General features: G+C 42.2%; 1 protein-coding gene across 14 annotated transcripts in view; it reads right to left on the bottom strand.

Moving 5' to 3' along the window:
* The window catches only part of LOC126365747 (adipokinetic hormone/corazonin-related peptide receptor variant I-like), a 1,043,803-nt gene that overhangs the window by 31,114 nt on the left and 991,147 nt on the right, over window positions 1-21,542 (bottom strand). Inside the window, exon 10 of one of the 14 annotated variants that reach the window (XM_050008221.1) lies at window positions 13,943-14,013. The exons of the other annotated variants lie outside the window; for them this stretch is intronic. Within the exon in view, the coding sequence (XP_049864178.1) occupies window positions 13,988-14,013 (26 nt within the window). The 3' untranslated portion in view covers window positions 13,943-13,987. The remainder of the gene's footprint in view (window positions 1-13,942; window positions 14,014-21,542) is intronic. 14 annotated transcript variants of the gene reach the window in all.

The raw sequence follows: 21,542 nt of genomic DNA on the forward strand, positions 1-21,542 counted from the left end.
CGACAAGTCGTTGAGAGGTTCTAAAGGAACACTAGGAAACCAATGTCTGAAACAGGGGAAAGGGAGACAATAGAAGGTGAATGGATAGCTCTGAGGAATGAAATACTGAAGGCGGCAATGGATGAAATTAGCAAGAAGACGTGGCCCAATAAAAGTCTTTGGGTAACATACGAGATACTGAACTGACGAAAGTGAAAATATAAAAATGCAGCGTATGAAGACGCCACCTAAAAATGTGATTAACAAAAATTCGAATTTGCAAAATAGGACTGTCTACAGGGGGAATGTAAAGGCTGCAGAAAAATGCATGACTCTCGGAAAGATGTAGTATTATAAGAAAATTAAAGAGGCCTTCCGAGAAAGGGGAACTGGTTGTATGAATATTAGCAGCTCAGATGGCAAGCTACTAGTGAGCAACGAAAGAAGAGTTTGAATGGTTAATGGAATGTATGGAGGGCCTGTACCAGGGAAATGAACATGAAGAGAAATACGTAGATATGGAAGAATGAGTAAAGGAGAGGAGACAGTAAGAGAAGAATTGGACGCAACGCTGAGAGACTTGCTTCGAAACAAGGCACCGGTAGTAGACGACATTCCTTCGGAGAACATATCATAAAAAAAACCTCCCACCTACTATGCAAGGTATATGTGCCAGGAAAAATACCTTCAGGCTTCAAGAACAAGGTCTATGGACAGGAAAAATACATTTAGACTTCAAGAAGTATGTAAGAACTCTAGTTGCATTGCAGGAATTTACTGACAGGGGTGATTACTATTGAACTATAAGCCTAGTAAGTCTTGTATTTGCAAAAAAGCTAACTGACACTATTTATATACAGACGAATGAAGAAAACTGATAGAAACCGACTTCAACGAAGAACCCAAAGTGAAAAAATTTAGGAACACGCGAGGCCGTACTATCGGGACGGCTTACCTTAGAAGACAGGTTCGAGAAAGGCAGATCTATGTTTGCAGAGTTTCCTGAGGGTAGCAGGGATAAAACAAAGAGAGAGGAAGATTATTTACGATTTGCTCAAAAATCAGACTACCCTTTACAAAATAGAAGGAACTGACAGCGTAACACTTGGAAGATCAGCTGAAAGGAATGCATGATGTCCTGAAGAGAAATTATAAGATGAACACCAATAAAAGTGAAACAAGGATATATCAGAATTGAATCAGGTGTTGCTGAAGGAATTAGAGTAGAAAATGCGACATTATATGAGCGTATGACATTGGTGGCCAGGAAACCCCTTGCGGGGCGGATCGACCGTCGCTCCACAAGTTCTTTAACGCCATTACGGCGCCTTGCGAGTGAATGAGGAAGAAATGATGATGAAAGACACACAACATCCAGTTATCTCGAGGGGAATCGAACCCGGGACCCCGTGCGCGGGGAGCGAGAACGCTACCGCAAGACCACTAGCCGCGAACAATGGGACACTAAAAGTAGTAGAAGCGCAGTAAAATAGCTTACCCTGGTTGAAATGGAGAGGGTATAAATTGCGGAGTGGCATCAACAAGTAAAGCATTTCTGAAAAAGAGAGTTTTATTAACATACAGTTAAATGTGTGTGTTAAGATGTCCTTTCTGGAGTATTTTTGTAGCCTTGTGCAGAAGTGCCACGTGAACGATAAACAATTAATATTAAAAGAGAATATAAGCATTTGAAATATGACTACAGGTGAATGCTGATGCTTAGATGGGTGGATCGAATTAGTAACGAGAAGATACCGAATCGAACTGAGGGGAAAATATTAACGGGTAGCTTAACTAAAAGGAAAGATCAATTGGTATACGACATATGATGAGGCAACAAGGAATCCTAAATGTGGCAATAGGGAGAAGGATTGGAGGAGAGGGAAAATTATAATGAGGTAAAGGCTAGAATATAATAAGCAGGTTGATGTGGATGTAGGTTGCAGCAGTTTCGCAGAGGTTGCGAGATTTACACAGGATAGAGTAGCGTTGAGAGCTGCATCAAAACAGTATTCGAACTGAAGGCCACAAGAACAACAACAGCACAATAAGCAAACGACGTCATGAGAAGTAAAAATCTGATAGGTGCCATGGACATTGAGGGAGCATCTGTTATCTTTACAACCGAAACAAAGGAAGTACTTACAAAAGAAGGAGCCTTAAATGTAGAAAACGCAAATAAGTATTTTCAGAAACTCAGCAGAAGCAGCACTCTCAGTGTTCCAGAGTGGAGTGTGCAATGCACGGTCCACGCATCTTAACGTGACCAGCGCCTTTGTTGGACGTCAACGTGCAACAACCACTCATAGGTTCAAAAATGGTTCAAATGGCTTGAGCACTATGGGATTTAACATCTGAGGTTATTAGTCCCCTAGAACGTAGAACTACTTAAACCTAACTAACATAAGGGCGTCACACACATCCATGCCCGAGGCAGGATTCGAACCTGAGACCGTAGCGGTCGCTCGGTTCCAGACTGAAGCGCCTAGAACCGGTCGGCTACCCGGGCGGCACCACTCATAGGTGCACTAGCAGTGAGGGGAATATAAACAGGGTTTGTTGCGCCGCGGAAAACAATGCACTCGTTCTCGTGAAGCAGAAAGGTAGCGATTTATCTGACGCCAGAAAGTGCACGATCACTGGCTTTCGGGCAAAGGGTGAAAGCGTTTCTGAAATGGCTTGGTTTGTAAACCGTTCGCGTGCCATCGTGGATAAAGATTACCGTGAATCGCAAAATGGCACTATCCAAAACCGGCGCCGATGCAAGTGTGATGCACAACAGGCCACAGATGACAGGGGTGATGGACGGCTGCGGAGATGTGTGCGGGCGTGCAGACATGTAAATGTTGAGCAACTGACCGCCCAGATGAACCAATGGGCTACCAACAGTGACTCCGCAACGACTGTTCAGCGTACATTGCTGCGTACGGGCCTCCGCAACAGGCGTCTGGGTCACGCACCCATGCTGACTGCTGTTCACCAGTGACAGAGGCTGGAATTTGCACGCCAACACCACGACTGGTCGTCCACCTAATGGTGACAGGTGCCCCTTTCAGATGGTTTAAGTTTTATGCTCCTTCGCACAGATTACTGTTGTTGTGTGCTGCAAGAATCATCTGAAAGGAAACGCCCAGGATCAATCGTCGGTAAGATTCAGTTGAAACTTCCGGGCTGAGAGGCCGTGGTCGATGTATAAAATTTCCACCTAACGTTTCGTCTCCATCTGCGGGAGACATCTGAGGTCGACCGGCTATTGCAAAGAGGCTCCAGGTACTCTCGCATTTATAGAGCGGATAGTGGACACCGCCATTCGTCACGTGATGCTGCCGGTATGCCTATCTTTGGAAGGCGTCATCATTCTCGATTAAGAGTAATCGATTTTCATTCTGCTGGCGCAACGTCGACATCCGTATTTTGTCCAACTTTAAAACTCCTTCTTTTCTACTAAAATTACTATGGTGTTTGTGAATCTCTACCGCTTCTCTATACATGCGCGCATGATAATGGGATGGTCGTGCTAGAACGATTGTCTCATTAAATTTAATTTCGTGGTTCCCATCTTGAAAAACATGCTCAGCTACGGCCGAGTTTTCGATGTGTCCTAAGCGACAATTCCTTTTATGTTCGGCTAAGCGGGTGTTTACACTTCTTTTCGTTATTCCAATATATACTTGTCCACAACTGCATGGAATTTTGTATATCCCAGGTGTTGCTAGAGGGTGTCGGCCGTCTTTTGCAGTTCTTAAATATTCCTTAATCTTCTTGGTGAGGTCTGAAGGTTGTTTCGATCCCATACTTGGCCAGAACTTTCCCGATACGGTCCGTGACTTTATTAATGAACGGTAGGAAAACTTTTCCAGTAGGTGACCTTTGTTGCTCTTGACTTCTGGCTTCTTTCCTTCTTTGATGGAGGGATCAATTTCCTTGCTGATTTATCTGTTTTTCATGAAGGCTGACTGTAAGTGATTTAATTCATCTTGCAAGTAAGCCGAATCGCAGATTTTGTTGGCTCTGTCCGCCAAGGTTTTTATGACACCTCTTTTTTGCCTAGGATGGTGCTTGATTCCTTGTGGAGGTATCGATCCGCGTGAGTGTTCTTTCTGTATACCCTGTGGCCCAGCGTCCCATCCACCCGTAACCCACAGTGACTCCCAAAGGTACATGCGAGAGTAAATGCGAGATTAACTGGAGCCTCAGTGGCAGTAGCCGGATGACCTCAGAAGATGTCTCCCGCAGATGGAGACGAAACGTCAGGTGGATATTTTATACATCGACCACGGCCTTTCAGCCCGAAGTTTCAGCTGAAGACAACACCGGCCGTGAAAGCCTACATTGTATAATCGTCGGAAGGGTGTGGTGTGGACTCTGGATAATATTTTTTTGGCGTTTCCTGGATGATTTCGTTCTTCTGTACGGCACAATGGGTCAACACCTGGGGACCATGTCTGGTATTAGATGCAGTTTTGCTACCAGCAGGACAATCCAACGCGTCACACACCTCGCAGTGTACATGCACGATGAGTGTGGCCACCAAACTCCGCACATTAAAATCCTATCGAAAACATGTGGGACCACCTCAGCTAGACTATTCGCGCAATGGATCCTCAACCGCGAGAACTAGCGTAGCTGGCCGCGGCACTAGAGTCGGAACTGCATGGCTCCAGGTCCCTGTCGGTACCTTCCAGAATCTCACTGGCTCTCTTCCTGCACGTTTCGCAACGGTTCGCACTGAAAAAGTTTGTTATTCAGGCTTTTGACACATGGTCACAGTATTTAGGCACTAATGTACGAAAGAGCATGAATTTTAGGAAACCACGGAAATATCATCTGGAATAAACGAGCCACAGAGATTTTTTTGACAGCCAAGAAGGCAGAACGAAACTGATGGAGGAGTTTTGAAGACAATGTACTGTGGAATTATAAGTCCATATGGGTCAAAGTCAGCTGATCTGTGGGAAATAGACAAACAAGTTTCTTATCAAGAAAATTATCAGTGATGACCAGTTGGGCACACCGTTTTCGTAGCAGCTAAACGGACTGTCAAACAATTCTTTCTGAGAATGAATATATGGGTGTTCCCAGAGAGTTCAGATGGTAGATAATGGGACCATGAAAGGCAAAGTTTCCATGTTGTAGTAGCCATTCGGCACGCCGTACTGGACTACAAGAAAGCTTCAGTTTTTTTAGTGAACTGTAAAGTACTGACAATACAAGGTCATATACGAGGAGAAACAATGGAGGTAGTGGCTACGATCAGTTATCTAGGTTCCCAGGTTTCTGCTGATGATGACTGCAGCCACGAAATCAGGAGACGCTTACTGCTTTTGTGGAAAGGCCATGTCAAACCTTGACAAGGTTTTAAGGAGTAGGGATCCGCGTTCTAAAGACTTTGGTCTTCCCAGTTGTGATGTACGGACGTGAGGCCTGGATCATTAGAAAGGCGGAACGGCGAAGAATAGACTCCTTTGAATTTTGGTGTTGGAGGAAACTTCTTAGAGTCCCATGGACTGCAAAAAGAACCAATAGGTCAATATTAGAGCATATAAAACCAGAGCGCTCCCTGGAGGACCTGATACTAAAACGAAAGCTGACTTATCTTGGACTCAGCATGCGAGGACATGTTTCACTGAAAAAAAAAAAAACACTAATGCTGGGGAAGATCGAAGGCACTAGAAGAAGAGGACGTCAGATGCTGAGGTGGATCGACAGCATCACAGAAGTAATGTGTTCCAACATGGAAAGCCTATGGGAGAAAGTGCAGGACAGAAGAAATTGGCATGCTTTGGTTCTTGGAGTCAGGGAGAGTCGGAACCGACTAGTCGAATAGAGAGAGAGAGAGAGAGAGAGAGAGAGAGAGAGAGAGAGAGAGAGAGAGACCTTGTACTGCACGTCAGCAAAATAATCACGTGCACATTTTATTATGGTCAGATTTTTTTAGGTGAAAAAAGTGATTTCCTTATGCAAATGAGGCAGTAAGTATGACCCATCTGACTGCAGATCCAGCACAATAACCTCAGTTAGAGCTAGTACTTAAAAAAATGCCATTATTACTAAAGTTCGTAATCGGTGGTACTGTCTTATGAAATGGTAATGTTATTTGAAAAATAATTTAGTTTCGTTACCAAAACACAATCCAACCCCTTTTTTTTTACCCCTCAGCAAAATTCGTTTTCGCCCTCTTCCACAAGAACAGCTCACCAATCATGTGGCGAGCATGGCAGCACGTTGCTGTCCTTGGTGATCACACACCCTGTTAAGAACCATGTACCATCCTTTTGTAATACCCAGGTGAGCGTCACGAACCACAGTGTCTTCGTTTTAATTATTGTCTTTGAATGAAAGCGTCATTTCTGGTCGTCTCGTACCGTGTTTATTTGAGTTACCTTCTGTACTGTGCTGTACTGCACTGTACTGTGCCAGTTCTTTCTATGTATGCTCCAAGTTCCATCGAGCTATGTTACTTGGCGATGACACACCATTTCGTACTTAAGTTTTGCACACAGTTGTATATGATACAGGTAAAATACCCTCGGACTTCAGGAAGAATTTAATACTCGTAAATTCAATTCCAAAGAAAACAGATGCTAAGACGTGTGAACATTACAGAATGATCAGTTTAATAAGTCTTGGCTGCAAAATACTGACACGAATTATTTACAGAAGATTGGAAAACTGGTAGAAGCCGACCTCGGAAAAGATCAGTTTTGATTTCCATAGAGGCGGTACTGAGTCACGACTAATCTAACAAGGTAGATGTGTATTATTCATAATTTTGGAGAAACCTTTTGACAGTGTTTACTGGATGCAATCTTCGAATTTCTGAAGATATTAGGGACAACATACAGCGACCGAAAGGCTATTTACGACTTCTACAGAAACCAGATCGCAGTTATAAGAGTCAGAGGGCATCAAATGGTAGCAGTGGTTGAGAAGAGAGTGACACAGGGCTGTAGCCTAACCCGATGTTATTCAATCTGTGCTCTGAGCAAGCAGTAAAGGGAACAAAAGAAAAATTTGGAGTAGGAATTAATGTCCAGGAAGAATAAATACGAACTCTGAGATGTGCTGATGACATTGTAAGCATGTCAGAGACGGCAAAGGGTTGTGAAGATCAGTTGAACAGAATTTATAGTGTCTTGAAAAGAAGTTATACAATAAAGATCAACAATGTAAAACAGTTGTAACTTAATGTAGTCGAAGTACACCAGGTGATTCTGAGGAATGTATATCAGGCGACGTGACACTAAAAAAAGTAGGCGAGTTTTGTTATTTGGGCAGCAGAATAACTAATGATGGCCGAAGTAGGAAAAAGACGATTTATAAATTTAAGTATTACGAAGCCTTTTCTGCAGGTATTTGTCTGGAGTGCAGCTTTGCATGGATGTGAAACACACAAGATAGGAACTCCAGACAGTAAAAAGGTAGAACCTTTTTGCAATAAGGTGCTATAAAAAGTGCTGAAGATTAGGTGGATAGATCGAATAACATATGAGGGAGTGCTGAATCTAAACGATCAAAAAAGTAAATTCCGACACAACCTGAGAAAAAGAAGGAATCACTTGATAAAATTTATCCTGAGTTACAAGGAATTGTCGATTTGCTAAGGAAATGTGGTGGGTCAACATTGCAGAGGGAGACCAAGACTAAGGAGGTAGGTTGTCATAGTTGTGTAGAGATGAAGAGGCTTGTACGGGGCAGAGTAACATGAAGAGCTGCATCAAACCAGTCTTCGTACTGAAGACCACAACAACGTCAAAGTACCAGAGGCTGCTAATGCCCATTATACACGCTGATGATAAATCTGCTGTAACTAGGGGTAACACTGAGAATGAACTAGCTTCTTATGAAAGTCATGGCCAACATTCCTCTTGTCTTGTCTTCTCTCTCTCTCTCTCTCTCTCTCTCTCTCTCTCTCTCTGTTTCGCTCACTACGCAGTCTACTTTTGTCATTACGTGAGACATTTTGTTATTAAGAACAGGGCTACACGTACGCCGTAAGCTCTTTCCGGCATTCGTCTGCCCATGTTTGGACAATAGTTGCAATTGTGATACTGACTACGTCTGGCTTTATCTTACAGTGAGTTATTCACGGCAGACAATTTGTTTTGTTTATTTACTAAAATCAGCCGTGTGGGATTAGCCGAGCGGTCTGCAGTCGTGGAGTGTGCGGCTGGTCCCGGCGGAGGTTCGAGTTCTCCCTCGGGCATAGGTGTTTGTGTTTGACCTTAGGATAATTCAGGTTATGTAGTGTGTAAGCTTAGGGACTGATGACCTTAGCAGTTAAGTCCCATAAGATTTCACTCACACACGACATACTAAAATCATGTTTGTGTACCGGGTGTTTATGATTGAAAAGACGGTGTTACGAGTGCATCAGTGCGGCCTGTGTACATCGTTAGACACTGATACAGCATTGGTATGCTCATCAGGCGGTGCGCTCATGGAATATTCCCAAAAAATAATAGTTCCACTTTCTGCTACCAGGTGAAAATATGGCGCTGTACGCAGTCGGAATGTGAAACGCTCGCTGTATTGATGTCAGCATGCTGTTTGTCGCTTGGCGATGCGTATTGATTTCTCTTTTGCTGTGACCGTTGGTGTAAAAGGTTTAGATGGCTGAAATTTTCCTTACGAAACGCAATGACTACTGAGAAGAAAGACTGTGCACTGCTGTTAAAGTTGTTTTATGAAATTGGCACTAATAGCAGCGCTGCATTGCGGTAATATCGCCTACAGAATCAGCTGAAGAGGGACCTCGTATCAATAAATATGATCAGGAAATTTGAAGAAACAAGATGGCGCGGCAGGGAGAGGAAGACGGCCCATTACCAAGGCGGTTGTTGATGAAGTTGCATATTGTTACAGTTGACCGCGCAGCAGATGGCTCAAATTCTGCAGCCAGCGCTCGAGTTCTGTAGCGGGAAATCTCTTCCTCTGATCAACAGAGCCGCATTTTATACTGGTATCCACACAAGATTGAGAATGTGCACCAAATGAAGCCCCATGATAGGCTACAATACAGTGATTTTTCCCTTGGTTTTTTGGCACGCATGGAAATATATGGCATGTGGCTGGAAAATATTCTTTGGACGGACGATGCACATTTTACTTTGCACTGTGCGGTGAATGCACAGAACTGTCGCACTTAGTGTTCTACTTCGTTAAACGTTGTGGAGGAACATCCAGTGAACACAGCGCATGTGACTGTGTGATGTGGTTCCACAAGCTCCTTCATTCTCGGTCCGTTTTTCTTCGAGGAGATGACGCCTTGCGGGCTTGTTATGCGTACAGTGAGAGCTGCACGTTATAAGGACCTCCTTGTGTAATACGTGATTCCACTTTTGAAAGAACGCAACTGTGTCAGCCACCACCATTTTCATGCAAAACGGGGCGACCCCATAAGTCGCTTTCCAGGTGAAAGATTTGCTTTGAGAAACATTCAGTAATGAGCGCATCATCTCTAGGCAATTTCAAGATATATGGCTTTCGAGATTCCCCGAGCTAAATCCATGCAGCTTCTGGTTGTGAGGACATCTGAAAAACCTTGCCTATTAGGGATTTATCCGGACTCTTTCTCCTATGAAGGACAGCATAGGACAGCATATTGCTCTGATTACGCTCGGTATAATGCCAGCAAATGTCGACAATAAGGATGCAACTCCTTGCTGAGTCGGGAGATCAAAGTGGATACATGGTATAACTTGTGACTATATCCTAACAAACATCCCACAACAACGGTTATCATGTTTTTGATCATTCCTCTCTTTTTTGTGCCCGCTCATCACATTCAGACTGCATACAACGGCATGTTTTTGCCTGGTGATACAAAGTAGAACTATCATTCGTTGAGCATACTCTACGAGCGCGCCGATTAATGAACATACCTACCGCATTTCAGCGTTCTGCGATGCATACAGACCGTACTGCAGCACTCAGAACCCCACCAGTTTAAATACAACGACGCGGTACTATAACGGAAGGCATACATTAGGAGAACAGAAGTGCAACACAAACACAGCTGAGCATCTGATAAGATGCGTCTCACCGCATTACTTGAAGACCGTGGAAAATCTCATACTGCATACATTGTCAGTCACTCAATAACATACGTGTTCCTTAGATAGGGAACTTGCGACTTTGGCTGTGAAACTACATGACCGTTCCAGTCTGCATACATTTACATCTGATATTTAATCTTTTTCTTAGGAAACTTTGAGTGTGTATGAAGATTTTAAAGCTGTTCAAGAATGTTTAAATTCTAACTGACTGTGATAGCATACGAAAAAATGTAGTCTGTTTAGGAGTGGGCTGTGGAAGCGCAAAAGAATATATTACTATCACAGATTGCACATGTAGTAGGTGTTGTTGTTGTTGTTGTGGTCTTCAGTCCTGAGACTGGTTTGATGCAACTCTACATGCTACTCTATCCTGTGCAAGCTTCTTCATCTCCCAGTACCTACTGCAGCCTACATCCTTCTGAATCTGCTTAGTGTATTCATCTCTTGGTATCCCTCTTCGATTTTTACCCTCCACGCTGCCCTCCAATACTAAATTGGTGATCCCTCGATGTCTCAGAACATATCCTACCAATCGATCCCTTCTTCTAGTCAAGTTGTTCCACAAGCTCCTCTACTCCCCAATTCTATTCAATACCTCCTCATTAATTATGTGATTTACCCATCTAATCTTCAACATTCTTCTGTAGCACCACATTTCGAAAGCTTCTATTCTCTTCTTGTCCATATTTCACTTCCATACATGGCTACACTCCATACATATACTTTCAGAAACGACTTCCTGACATTTAAATCTATACTCGATGTTAACAAAATTTTTCTTCTTCAGAAACGCTTTCCTTGCCATTGCCAGTCTACATTTTATATCCTCTCTACTTCGACCATCATCAGTTATTTTGCTCCCCAAATAGCAAAACTCCTTTACTACTTTAAGTGTCTCATTTCCCAACCTAATTCCCTCAGCATCACTCGACTTAATTCGACTACATTCCATTATCCTCGTTTTGATTTTGTTGATGTTCATCTTATATCCTCCTTTCAAGACACTATCCATTCCGTTCACTGCTCTTCCAAGTCCTTTGCTGTCTCTGACAGAATTACAATGTCATCGGCTAACCTCAAAGTTTTTATTTCTTCTCCATGGATTTTAATACCTACTCCGAACTTTTCTTTTGTTTCCTTTACTGCTTCTCAATATACAGACTGGATAACAGCGGGGAAGGCTACAACGCTGTCTCACTCCCTTCCCAACGACTGCTTCCCTTTCATACCCCTCGACCCTTATAACTGCCATCTGCTTTCTGTACAAATTGTAAATAGCCTTTCGCTCCCTGTATTTTACCCCTGCCACCTTCAGAATTTGAAAGAGTATTCCAATCAACATTATCAAAAGCTTTCTCTAAGTCTACAAATGCTAGAAACGCAGGTGAGGTCCTCATAAACATTAAAGCTCGGACACTCCCAGTGCCCAGCCTACAGTGATAACCTGGTGGGGAGTTTCAGTGTAGTGAGCACACCACTACAGAACGAAAGATTTAGTCTGAAATAGCAGTAATATTCTATTTAGCAAGTCTTTTCCTGTAGGCACGTGAGAATGCACTGTCAGTTCAGTTTTTCTTTGTTCGCATCTCCTCGTCCTGAACCGTCAGTTACTGCAAGATGATTGCTATATTTGGCATTCACTGCAATCAGAAATTTTGCAATGTAATAACAACTATAGTGCCGTAGCTTAATACCTTATTTTGATTGTTATACTATACTTCAAATTTACTGTGTACAGATGACTAACGAACAATTTTTACTATGGTAATGGAAATTATGTGATAATCCTGCTGTCTCCTTCCTCTCACTTCTCCTACTCCCCCTCCCCAATTTCCGTCCGCTCCTCAATCAACACACACGCAATCGCAGGGGTGTGCACATATTTCATGCATCGCTTCGATTTCCCGAGGATTTGCGAGTTTGGCCTCTGTAACTTCTGGGGAATAACGGAACAGAAGAGAATCGAAGCATTTGAGATGTGGTGCTATAGACGAATGGCGAAAATTAGGTGGACTGATAAGTTAAGGAATGAGGAGGTTCTACGCAGAATCGGAGAGGAAAGGAATATGTGGAAAACACCGATAAGGAGAAGTGACAGGATGATAGGACATCTGCTAAGAAATGAGGGAATGACTTCCATGGTATTAGAGGGAGCTGTAGAGGGCAAAAACTGTAGAGGAAGACAGAGATTGGAATATGTCAAGCAAATAATTGAGGACGTAGGTTGCAAGTGCTACTCTGAGATGAAGAGGTTAGCACAGGAAAGGAATTCGTGGCGGGCCGCATCAAACCAGTCAGTAGACTGATGACAAAAAAAAAAAAAAAAAAAAAAAAGCTTCTGGGGGGCGGAACTTGCCGAAATTCTTCGCACTGCCATCCGGGTTGTGTGCAGAAAACGTAACGGCAACGTGGATGTTTCTCAGCTCACGAAACGACCGAAACCGTAGCTGATCTACAAATCTCCCTCCCACCACAACATGTTCATCGTAGCCTGGACTCAACCCAGAAGGAAACGCGAGGTATTTCGGCGCGTTTTTCGCCCACAAATTTACAGACGCCAAAACAAAAAAATCCGGTGGGAAGCGAAGCCATGCATAAAAAGATTTGGCGGGAAACTGAAGCTACTGATGGAAACGATGTGACAGAAATCACGAACATTTGTGTGTGCGCTTTACAGAGATAGATAGATAGATAGATAGATAGATAGATAGAGAGAGAGAGAGAGAGAGAGAGGCATGTAGCGTGAGTGGTATGAAGATACGTTGTTTGGTGCGGTGGAGGTTTATTTATACAGGTCTTCTATTGGACAATGTGCTGCCACCGTTAATTGCACAAAACGTTGAAGCATTTGTTACTTTTGTTTTCAGCTTGAATTCAGTAGCTTCTCACAAGGGAAACTCGCCATCGAACCCCCGCTCAGATTAAGTGGTAAAATGGCCCAGCGGATAACCCATCAAAAATTGAACGGAGATCAAGCATGAAAACAGGAGGAGAGTGTACTGTGAACGGTCGATGTGCAACATCGAGGGAATTGCGACAATCACGGCGTCGTGGTTATATGGCCATGGTGCTGCATTGCAAAGTAAGGGATTCGTCTTCAAATCTCCTTCGCGACCATTTTCTTTTTCACCAAATTACGAACTGTCCGATCGGTCATTGACGTGTCTGTTCTCCTTCTGCGATCTTGGTAATTGTCATACTATACATTGGTTATAGAATATAGTCATGTGCTAGGAATATATTACCGTCGTAACTAAATGTGATGAATAGTAAGAGGAGGTGGTATACCGCATAGACCTCTCACAGAAATAAAAACAACAAATAAGCGGGTCTCAACTATGTTACAACCAAGGAATTCTAGAGTCAAAACTTCCAACACTGAACGCAAGAATCGTAACATGCAGTACTTGTGTAGAACAAATAGGAGGTTCGTCCTCCCGGAGGCCCCTTCCTTACACCTCACTGTTGCAAACGGCCGTTACACCTCGACACAGACACAAATTTGAATACAGTGAGCAGATACGTCAATGACCGGATGGGCAGTTGATAATTTTGTGGAAAAAAAATGAGGCACGAGGGAGATATGAAGGTGCACTACAACACCGTGATCACATAACAATGGCGCCGTGGCTACTCAAATTTACCCTATTTGCACGTCTTGAGCTTGGACCGTTCATTGTTTCGATTTTGCGTCTTTTTTTGCGGTTCGGTACAGCTCCTTCCTGTTTTCATGCTTGATCTATGTTTTAGTTTCTGACTGGCTGTCCACTGGGCCATATTACCACTAGACCTGAGGGGGTGCGAAGGCAAGTTTCCACTGCCAGTACAAATAACTCGCAGTTCTCTGGCTGGGATCACTCACTACCGGTAGTCTATCTACATGAGGGTGGCGGAGCTCAGCTTACCCCGTCCACCGTCCACCGGAGGCCTACCGTGCCGGCTGCAGCTTGCTACTTCCGCTGCCTGCTGCTGCCCTCTGCAAGTGGCAAAGAAAAGCGCGCAGGTAGGAGCGAGCACTCCACAAAAGTTGTACTTACATCATCCACTGAGTCAACACACACAAAAGATCTCTACGACTCACTACTGTACACATAAACAAGGTGCTTCAGAATGAACAGTTGGGCAGGCAGATAACTTTCATTATATAGGTTTATGTGAACATCTGTTGCTATGCAGCAGCTTTTTAGCGATTGTGGGCAGTAATCAATTATTTTGGTTTCTTAGGCTGACTTATCTGCAGAATGCTTGTCAAATTTGCACCTATAATAATAGCAATTATTATTACTATTAATTTTAATAAGGAAATGTTCTGCAAAATTATATTTATTTGGTCACGAACTGTCTTTCGGCTTCTCGAACCATCTTCAGGTGACAACTGCATGTCGCCCACACAGATAAACTTGATGTGCGACTTACACAGATATTGTTTGAACAGAAGATACAAAAATGACAAATTGTTTACATAGGAAAATATTACAATAAGTACATTAACAAAACATGGGAGGATAAACCAAGTTTTTATGTGGAGATATACGTTAAAAATTACGAGAAATAAAATGATTTTACAGTTAGAATCTAGTATTTGAAATGGGAATTAAGTCTGATCATTTATACTAGGCTGGCATTCTGTGTCATGTGTTTGTTGAATTTCAATATTTCTAGTAGGGTCGCCTTTCTGCTCTTATTTATTATTTTTTTTTCGACAGACTATAGAATTTTACATTTTACATCGTGTTGATGGTATTCTGCTAAAAGATGATCACAAAGATCGAAACTTTTCTCTTTAATCCCCAGCTTTTCTCATATTCACGTAACCTAATTGCCACTGCTCTGTCTGTTTTGTCTTTACTACTGAATAATAAATTTTGATATGTTATTGATATTATAAAACGTAGGTCTGTAGTTGCGAAAATTTAACTTTCAGTCACGCAGAGCTGTGGCGGTCAGGCTACGTGAAAATTAGAGAAACTGACGATTAAAGAAGAAAATTTCGACCTTAGCTGATCACCTTTTTAGCACAAAACCATTCATACGATGTAGAAACATTACTCTACTGGAAACAGCCAACACACGACACAGAATGTCAACCTAGTGTTATATGATTAGACTAAGTTTCTGTTTTCGCCCTTGTTAAATTAAGTTTTCGTTACAAATACTAGATTATAACTGTAAAATCTTTTATTTCTCATCATTTGTTGTAGGTATGTCCACATAAGAACTTTGTTTACGCTCCCATTTTTAGTTAACGTACTTATGGAAATATTTTCCTATGTAAAAACTTTGTCATTTTTGTATCTTGTGTTCGAATAACATCTGTTTAAGTCATACATCATGTTTATCTGTGTTGGCGACATGCAGTTGTGACAAGAAAATAAAATAAGAGGGCGAAAGCCTGTTCTTGACCGAATAAATATAATTTTGCAGAACATTAGGAAGTGTTTTCCTTTTTAATATTATTATCACTTTCTGCCAAGCACTGACAGCAAATTCAATTAATGTTATTATATTATTATTGTTATAAGAGTATAGTTCTGCTTTGAAATTGCTCAAATCAAATAAACATCACAGGGCTCCTGAGTATCACAACCCAGAGCAACTGTATACTGAGGTCTAACATCCCCTAAAGAATCAATTGCCAGATTCATATCACTTCATTTAATTTTCGTTCATTTGCTTGGATGCGAACAATGCCGGGTATGAATAAACGCCAGAAACAAACTGGATGCTAATGTTATGACCATCCCACAACAGATCACCACAAAGCCAAAGATCCATACACTCTACTAAAAAATGTGGTAGACTTTGTATTAAAGTTAGAAAGACTTAAACTTTAATTAAAACTATAAAAATTTAACATACTATTTTTAAATTAATAAGCTTCTAAGGTTTCTTTGATGTGTGACACGTAAAGATTTCTATGTGTATTTCTATTAACACTTCGTAAGTGGTAATTCCATACTGGATGTTTTAGAATGAGGTTTTAAAAATTTGGAGACAGGTTCCTTACACCAAAACAAGTCGAATGTTAGATAAAATTTCCAGAGAACATGGACTCTAAAATGCATGTCTTAAGCGCTATGAGCACTCGCTCGTCTTCGCTTCTACTGAACAAGTGCTCCTAGCTCCTAAGATAAGCACTTATAACCCTCTTTTCTGAATTTTTTTCTTGTTTTGGTCGATACTACCTCCTTGTAAAAAATGGAAAGCAAAGAGCTTGCCATAGAACAGATGCATTTCACAGTATTGAGGATGAATAAGTGCTCATAGCTCTTAAGCTATGCATTTTAGAGCCCATGTTTACTGGTCATTTTTCTCTCGTGTTGGTGTTAGGAACCTGTCCACAAATTCCTGGAAGGTCGTTCTGAAGCACCCTGTGCAGGTACTCCTTCAAACCTATGCCGTATCTTCAGAAACACGCTGTATATGCATGCATATGTACATCTGCACTGATTGCCACAGGTTTTTATAAAAAATTCATTAATGTCAGACGAGTTTATCATCACATTAGTGAATCGCATCTGTTGTGAGAAGCAACCTTTATATGTGATATTAACAATGAGGGAATGTTAATACAATTTTTGACTGACTTACTGGGTACATATGTTTCTGATTTTTTTATGTTTATTCTTATACATAACAGCTAAGAGAAAAACTTATACTATATGCAAGGAGGCTGGCCCATCTGAATGAATGATGCGCATTTCATTGTCTATTTTGACTGATGTCAATAAAACAGCTGATAAATCGGTAACCACGCATACCGGATGATTATTATATACGCTTAAAAACTCTTGTATAGACGTAGATAACGTTGAGACACATAATTTAATACACATGCTGCCGAAACTGTCGGGAAACACCCCAAAAGTTGATGACAATTGTTGAACATATGACATCACCAGATGACATACCTCACCATACCTGCAATAGTGGAGCCTATTTTTCTGTCACACCTAATCAACCCATCCCAAGCCAAGTAAGTATTGACGTCGATATGGCTCCGGGCCTTTGTCGCAACTTTAGCTCGCTGGGATTGTGTCTTGCATCTACCAGGAAGTATTTTTTGCATTGCTTTAGACAATTACGTGTTTATAGTGAAGCAAGATTTATTACTTGATCGCTGTCACAGCTGGTTGATTGTAAAGCACAGTACAACAAAGACGTGCCGTTTTGTTCCTCAAGTGAATAAGTATAAAATTCCGCACTGAATCGCTAGCAGTAAATGACCTACTTGTTCCTCTGTAGATGAATTCTGCAAAAGAAAAAGTACGGACAAAGGGAAAGGAACACAAAATTAGAACATCGGGTACTTGATTACAGCAATGACAATAATTCTGCAGCTTCTACGTTTACAACGCCAATGCCGTTGCCTCAGTGGTAGCACTGGTTCCCGTCAGATCGCTGAAGTTAAGTGCTGTTGGGCTGGGCTAACAGTGGGATGGGTGACCATCCAGCCTGCCGAGTGCTGTTGGCGAGCGGGATGTATGATTACTTATGAGGCAAACTGAAGAGCTACTTGATTGAGAAGTAGTGGCTCTGGTCACGTAAACTGACATGCGCCCAGGAGATCGGTGTGCTGACCACATGCCTCTCCATATACGCATACAGTGATGCCTGTGGGCCTTCATGGCCTGTTCGGGTAGAGATTTAGTTTTTTGGGCCAAGAGTTGTTTGAAAACAGAGTATCCTAGTGTTGTGATGTGTAGCACTTTCCCTTAGAAGCATGGGTAGGATCAACAAGTTCAGTCGCTGCACGTGAGGCGAGGTACGTCATCTAGTGACGTCAAATGTCCAATATTTGTCATTCACTCTTTGGGTACATCCATGTTGCTTCAGGGTTTTCTTAAACATTAATAAGAATCGCCGTGTATACGAACTTATCATGTGTAAAATAGCTATGACATACCTTTCATCGGGTTTAAATGCATGCATACTACAAATTAAGTGTTTTACATTTGCTAGCAACTTCTTACAGATTTTCAGCTTATAATCATTTCTTTATGACTTTTTTATTTTAAAGTGCTCTGGTTCTTCACACTCTTTCAGCATTTCTCATCAGATATAGAATTATTACAATATTTGCATTTTTTTAAACATCTGTAAAACCTTATTGATTTTTGTGAGGATCTGGGATCAGAGCTCATGATTAAATATGGGTATTTTACAGAAAAAAGCAGTAACCATTATGCATGTCTTAAACAAACAGAATAGTGGCGGCTATCTTCAGACTTTTACTCGTGTTTGTTTATGAACGAATACATCAGACAACACAGACCCACGACTTATCTTAGAAGAAGGATGGAAAGCAAAAGTGCATTTATGGCAGTTGTAAATTTAGTGCAAGTTTTTAACAGTGAGGACTGGAATACACTGTTTCAAGTTCTGGCGGTAGCAAGAATAAAGGGAGCAGCAAGTTACCTACAACTAATAGTAGGGGCAAGGTGCACTGACTGCAAGCTGAAAATCAAATTTCGTCGGTGTTCTTTCACCCACAAGCTTAAGTATTTCCAGAGTTAACTAGGGATTCTTCTTCTCTACTTTCGCTATAACTATGTATTACTGTTCTGCCTTAATTGATTCCTAGTTCATCATATTCTAATCGTCTTCTAATCAATTTCTTGCAACGTTTTTACTTCAGTCTATAAATCGAGCAAGTGGAAAAAAAGAAAAAGTAAGAAGAAATTTGGATAGGTAATTGAAATTGAGGGAGAAGAAATAAGGTCTTTTAGGTTTGCTGACAACATTGTACTTCTGTCAAAGGTGGAAGATGACTTGGAAAATCAGTTGAACAGAATAGATAGCACCTTAAAAACAAATTATAAAATGGATATCCACAAAAAAATTACTTGAAATGGGAACTGGATTACAGATGGGAAATTAAAAAAAGGGGGTGACTGTAGTTACTCGTGCAGAAAAATAACAGACAATGGACAAAATAGAGAGAATATAAAATGGAACCTTGCAGTAGTAAGAAGAGAGTTTGTCAAAAAGAGAAATCTGTTCTCATTAGATATAAATTTAAGTGTTAGTCTTTTCTGAAGGAATTTTTCTGGAGTGTAGTCTTCTATGGATGTGAAATGTGGATGACGGAAAGTTCAGACAAGAAAAGAAGCTTTTGGAATGTGGTGCTACACAAGAATGATGAATATTACAAGAGTAGATCAGAATAATTAATGCATAGCTACTGGATCGACTTCAGCAGAAAGAAAACTGTGGCACAATTTTACTAAGAGGAAGGGGTCAAGAACTCATCAGTATGGCAGTCAAGGGAAGTATAGGGACAAAAATAGTAGATAGTGACTAAGGTTTGGTATCAATAAGTTGATGCAAATGACTATAGATTCTGTAGCTATGGAGAGATGAAGAGGCTTTCACAGTATGAACTAGTGAGGGGACTTACATCAAACAAGTCTTTGGACTGGAGACAATAATAACAAACAGATCTAGTGACAGAACCATTCATTTATTCATCTACACAAGACATACCTCAGCATGGTGATAGTAGTGGGATAAATATGCTCCTGGAATATTTTTTGTTTGGGTTGTAGGTACTCAGCAGCAAGAATACATTCAGGGGTAAATTATCTCCCTCCACCTTCTCTTAACCTATTGCAATGTTAACTAATTTATGATCCCCTAAGGGCTGATTTTCCTCTGATGGTATGCTTGACCCTGAATGTATGCAACCAACACATACAAAATGTGCAAGAATTGACTTTACCCAACTACTGGGTATGCCCCCATAAAGTTTTTTCTAATGGTTCTAGGAATGCATTAACAAGGGAGCCTGTCGATTTAAATTGCTCCTGTGTCCTTGCATGAAAAAAGTCGTTGGAAAGAAAAAACAATTTTTCCCACCCTGCCACTAAGTGTGTTTCATAGTGCAGGTATCTGGGTACTTGTTTCAGTATGTTAGGAATAGAATTTTCTTTCTTACAAAAATATTTCTCTATTGTTACAATAGTATAGATAATCTTAGAATTTGTACAACTGAGGAGCTGAGAACCATAAGGGCCGAAACCACACTGTCGTCAATTCTGAGATTGTAGCATGTCGTCCTAACCTCCGTCTGCTTCACGTCTGCTGTGCAGCGATTTACCTTAATTTATGTATTAACTGTATTTTTCTTACTTGTCACTTCCTCTTCCGTGTGTTTTTGCTTTGAGGAAGCTTTAATTGTCGAGTGCTATTAATAGTGTTCCATAGATTTCGTGTTTGTTTTGAATACAGTCAGAGAGAGTCCCTTTAGTCAGCTGTAGTGCCAGTAGTGCTAGTGTTTGTTTTCAATACAGTCCAGAGACAGGTAGTGCTATTTTCATTGTTTTCTACAAGAAGTGGCTAGCAATCACAATTTAGTCAATAATCAGCCGCCTTTAGTGAATTAGCAGTCTAGTTAAAAGTTGATTAATTCTCTTCAGTAAATTGATTCCTTAGGATGGATAGGATGTGTGACTGCTGTGTACGGACGCAGGAGGAGTTGGCCACTGTTCGCGAACAGCTGAACGTGTTGATGGTCGCGGTCAGCCGTCTTCAGGCTGCTGCCTCGGAGTGTAGCAGCAGTGGGGAGTCTGGTGCGTCGCAAGGTACACCCAAGGTTCTACATGCTTCACCCACTGTCCCTGCTGTCGAGACATCTTTGTGGGTACCGGGCGCGGTTGGGCCACCCTCTCCCCAAGGGGAGTGGCGGGTTCAGCGGCGTTCGCGGCGCACGAGGCGGAGGGTCAATGTGGAGGCTGGCCGTGTGGCATCGCCCGCTCTGCCTGTGAATGGACATGTGGCTGCTCCTTCAGCAAGGTCCGAGCAGGCACACGGGGGGAGGGGTTTATTAGTTATTGGGAGCTACAACGCTAGGCGGGTGATGGAGCCCCTTAGGGAAACAGCGGAAAGGTCGGGGAAGAAGGCCAGTGTTCACTCTGTCTGCTTGCCGGGGGGTCTCATCCGAGATGTGGAGGACGCCATACCGGCGGCGATAGAGAGCACTGGGTGCACCCGACTGAAAATTGTTGCTCGTGTCGGCACCAATGACTCCTGCCGTCTGGGTTCAGAGGTCATCCTCAGTTCGTACAGGCGGTTGGCGGAATTGGTGAAGGTGGAAACCCTCGCTCGCGGGGTGGAATCAGAGCTAACTATTTGTAGTATCGTTCCCAGTACCGATCGCGGTCCTCTGGTTTGGAGCCGAGTGGAAGGCTTAAACCAGAGGCTCAGACGATTCTGAGGAGATCTGGGGTGCAAATTTCTCGACCTCCGCTATCGGGTGGAGAAATGTAGGGTCCCCCTGAATAGGTCAGGCGTGCACTACACGCCGGAAGCGGCTACATGGGTAGCGGAGTAGGTGTGGAGTGCACATGGGGGTTTTTTAGGTTAGATAATTCCTTCCCTAGGCCCGACAAGACGCCTCCTGAGACGCGGCAAGGTAGGAGTAGGCAAAATGCAACAGGGAATAACAACATTAATGTGCTAATAGTAAACTGCAGGATCGTCTATAGAAAGGTCTCAGAACTCCCT

The sequence above is a fragment of the Schistocerca gregaria genome, chromosome 4 (genome assembly GCF_023897955.1).
Source record: "Schistocerca gregaria isolate iqSchGreg1 chromosome 4, iqSchGreg1.2, whole genome shotgun sequence".
Classification (NCBI taxonomy): domain Eukaryota; kingdom Metazoa; phylum Arthropoda; class Insecta; order Orthoptera; family Acrididae; genus Schistocerca; species Schistocerca gregaria.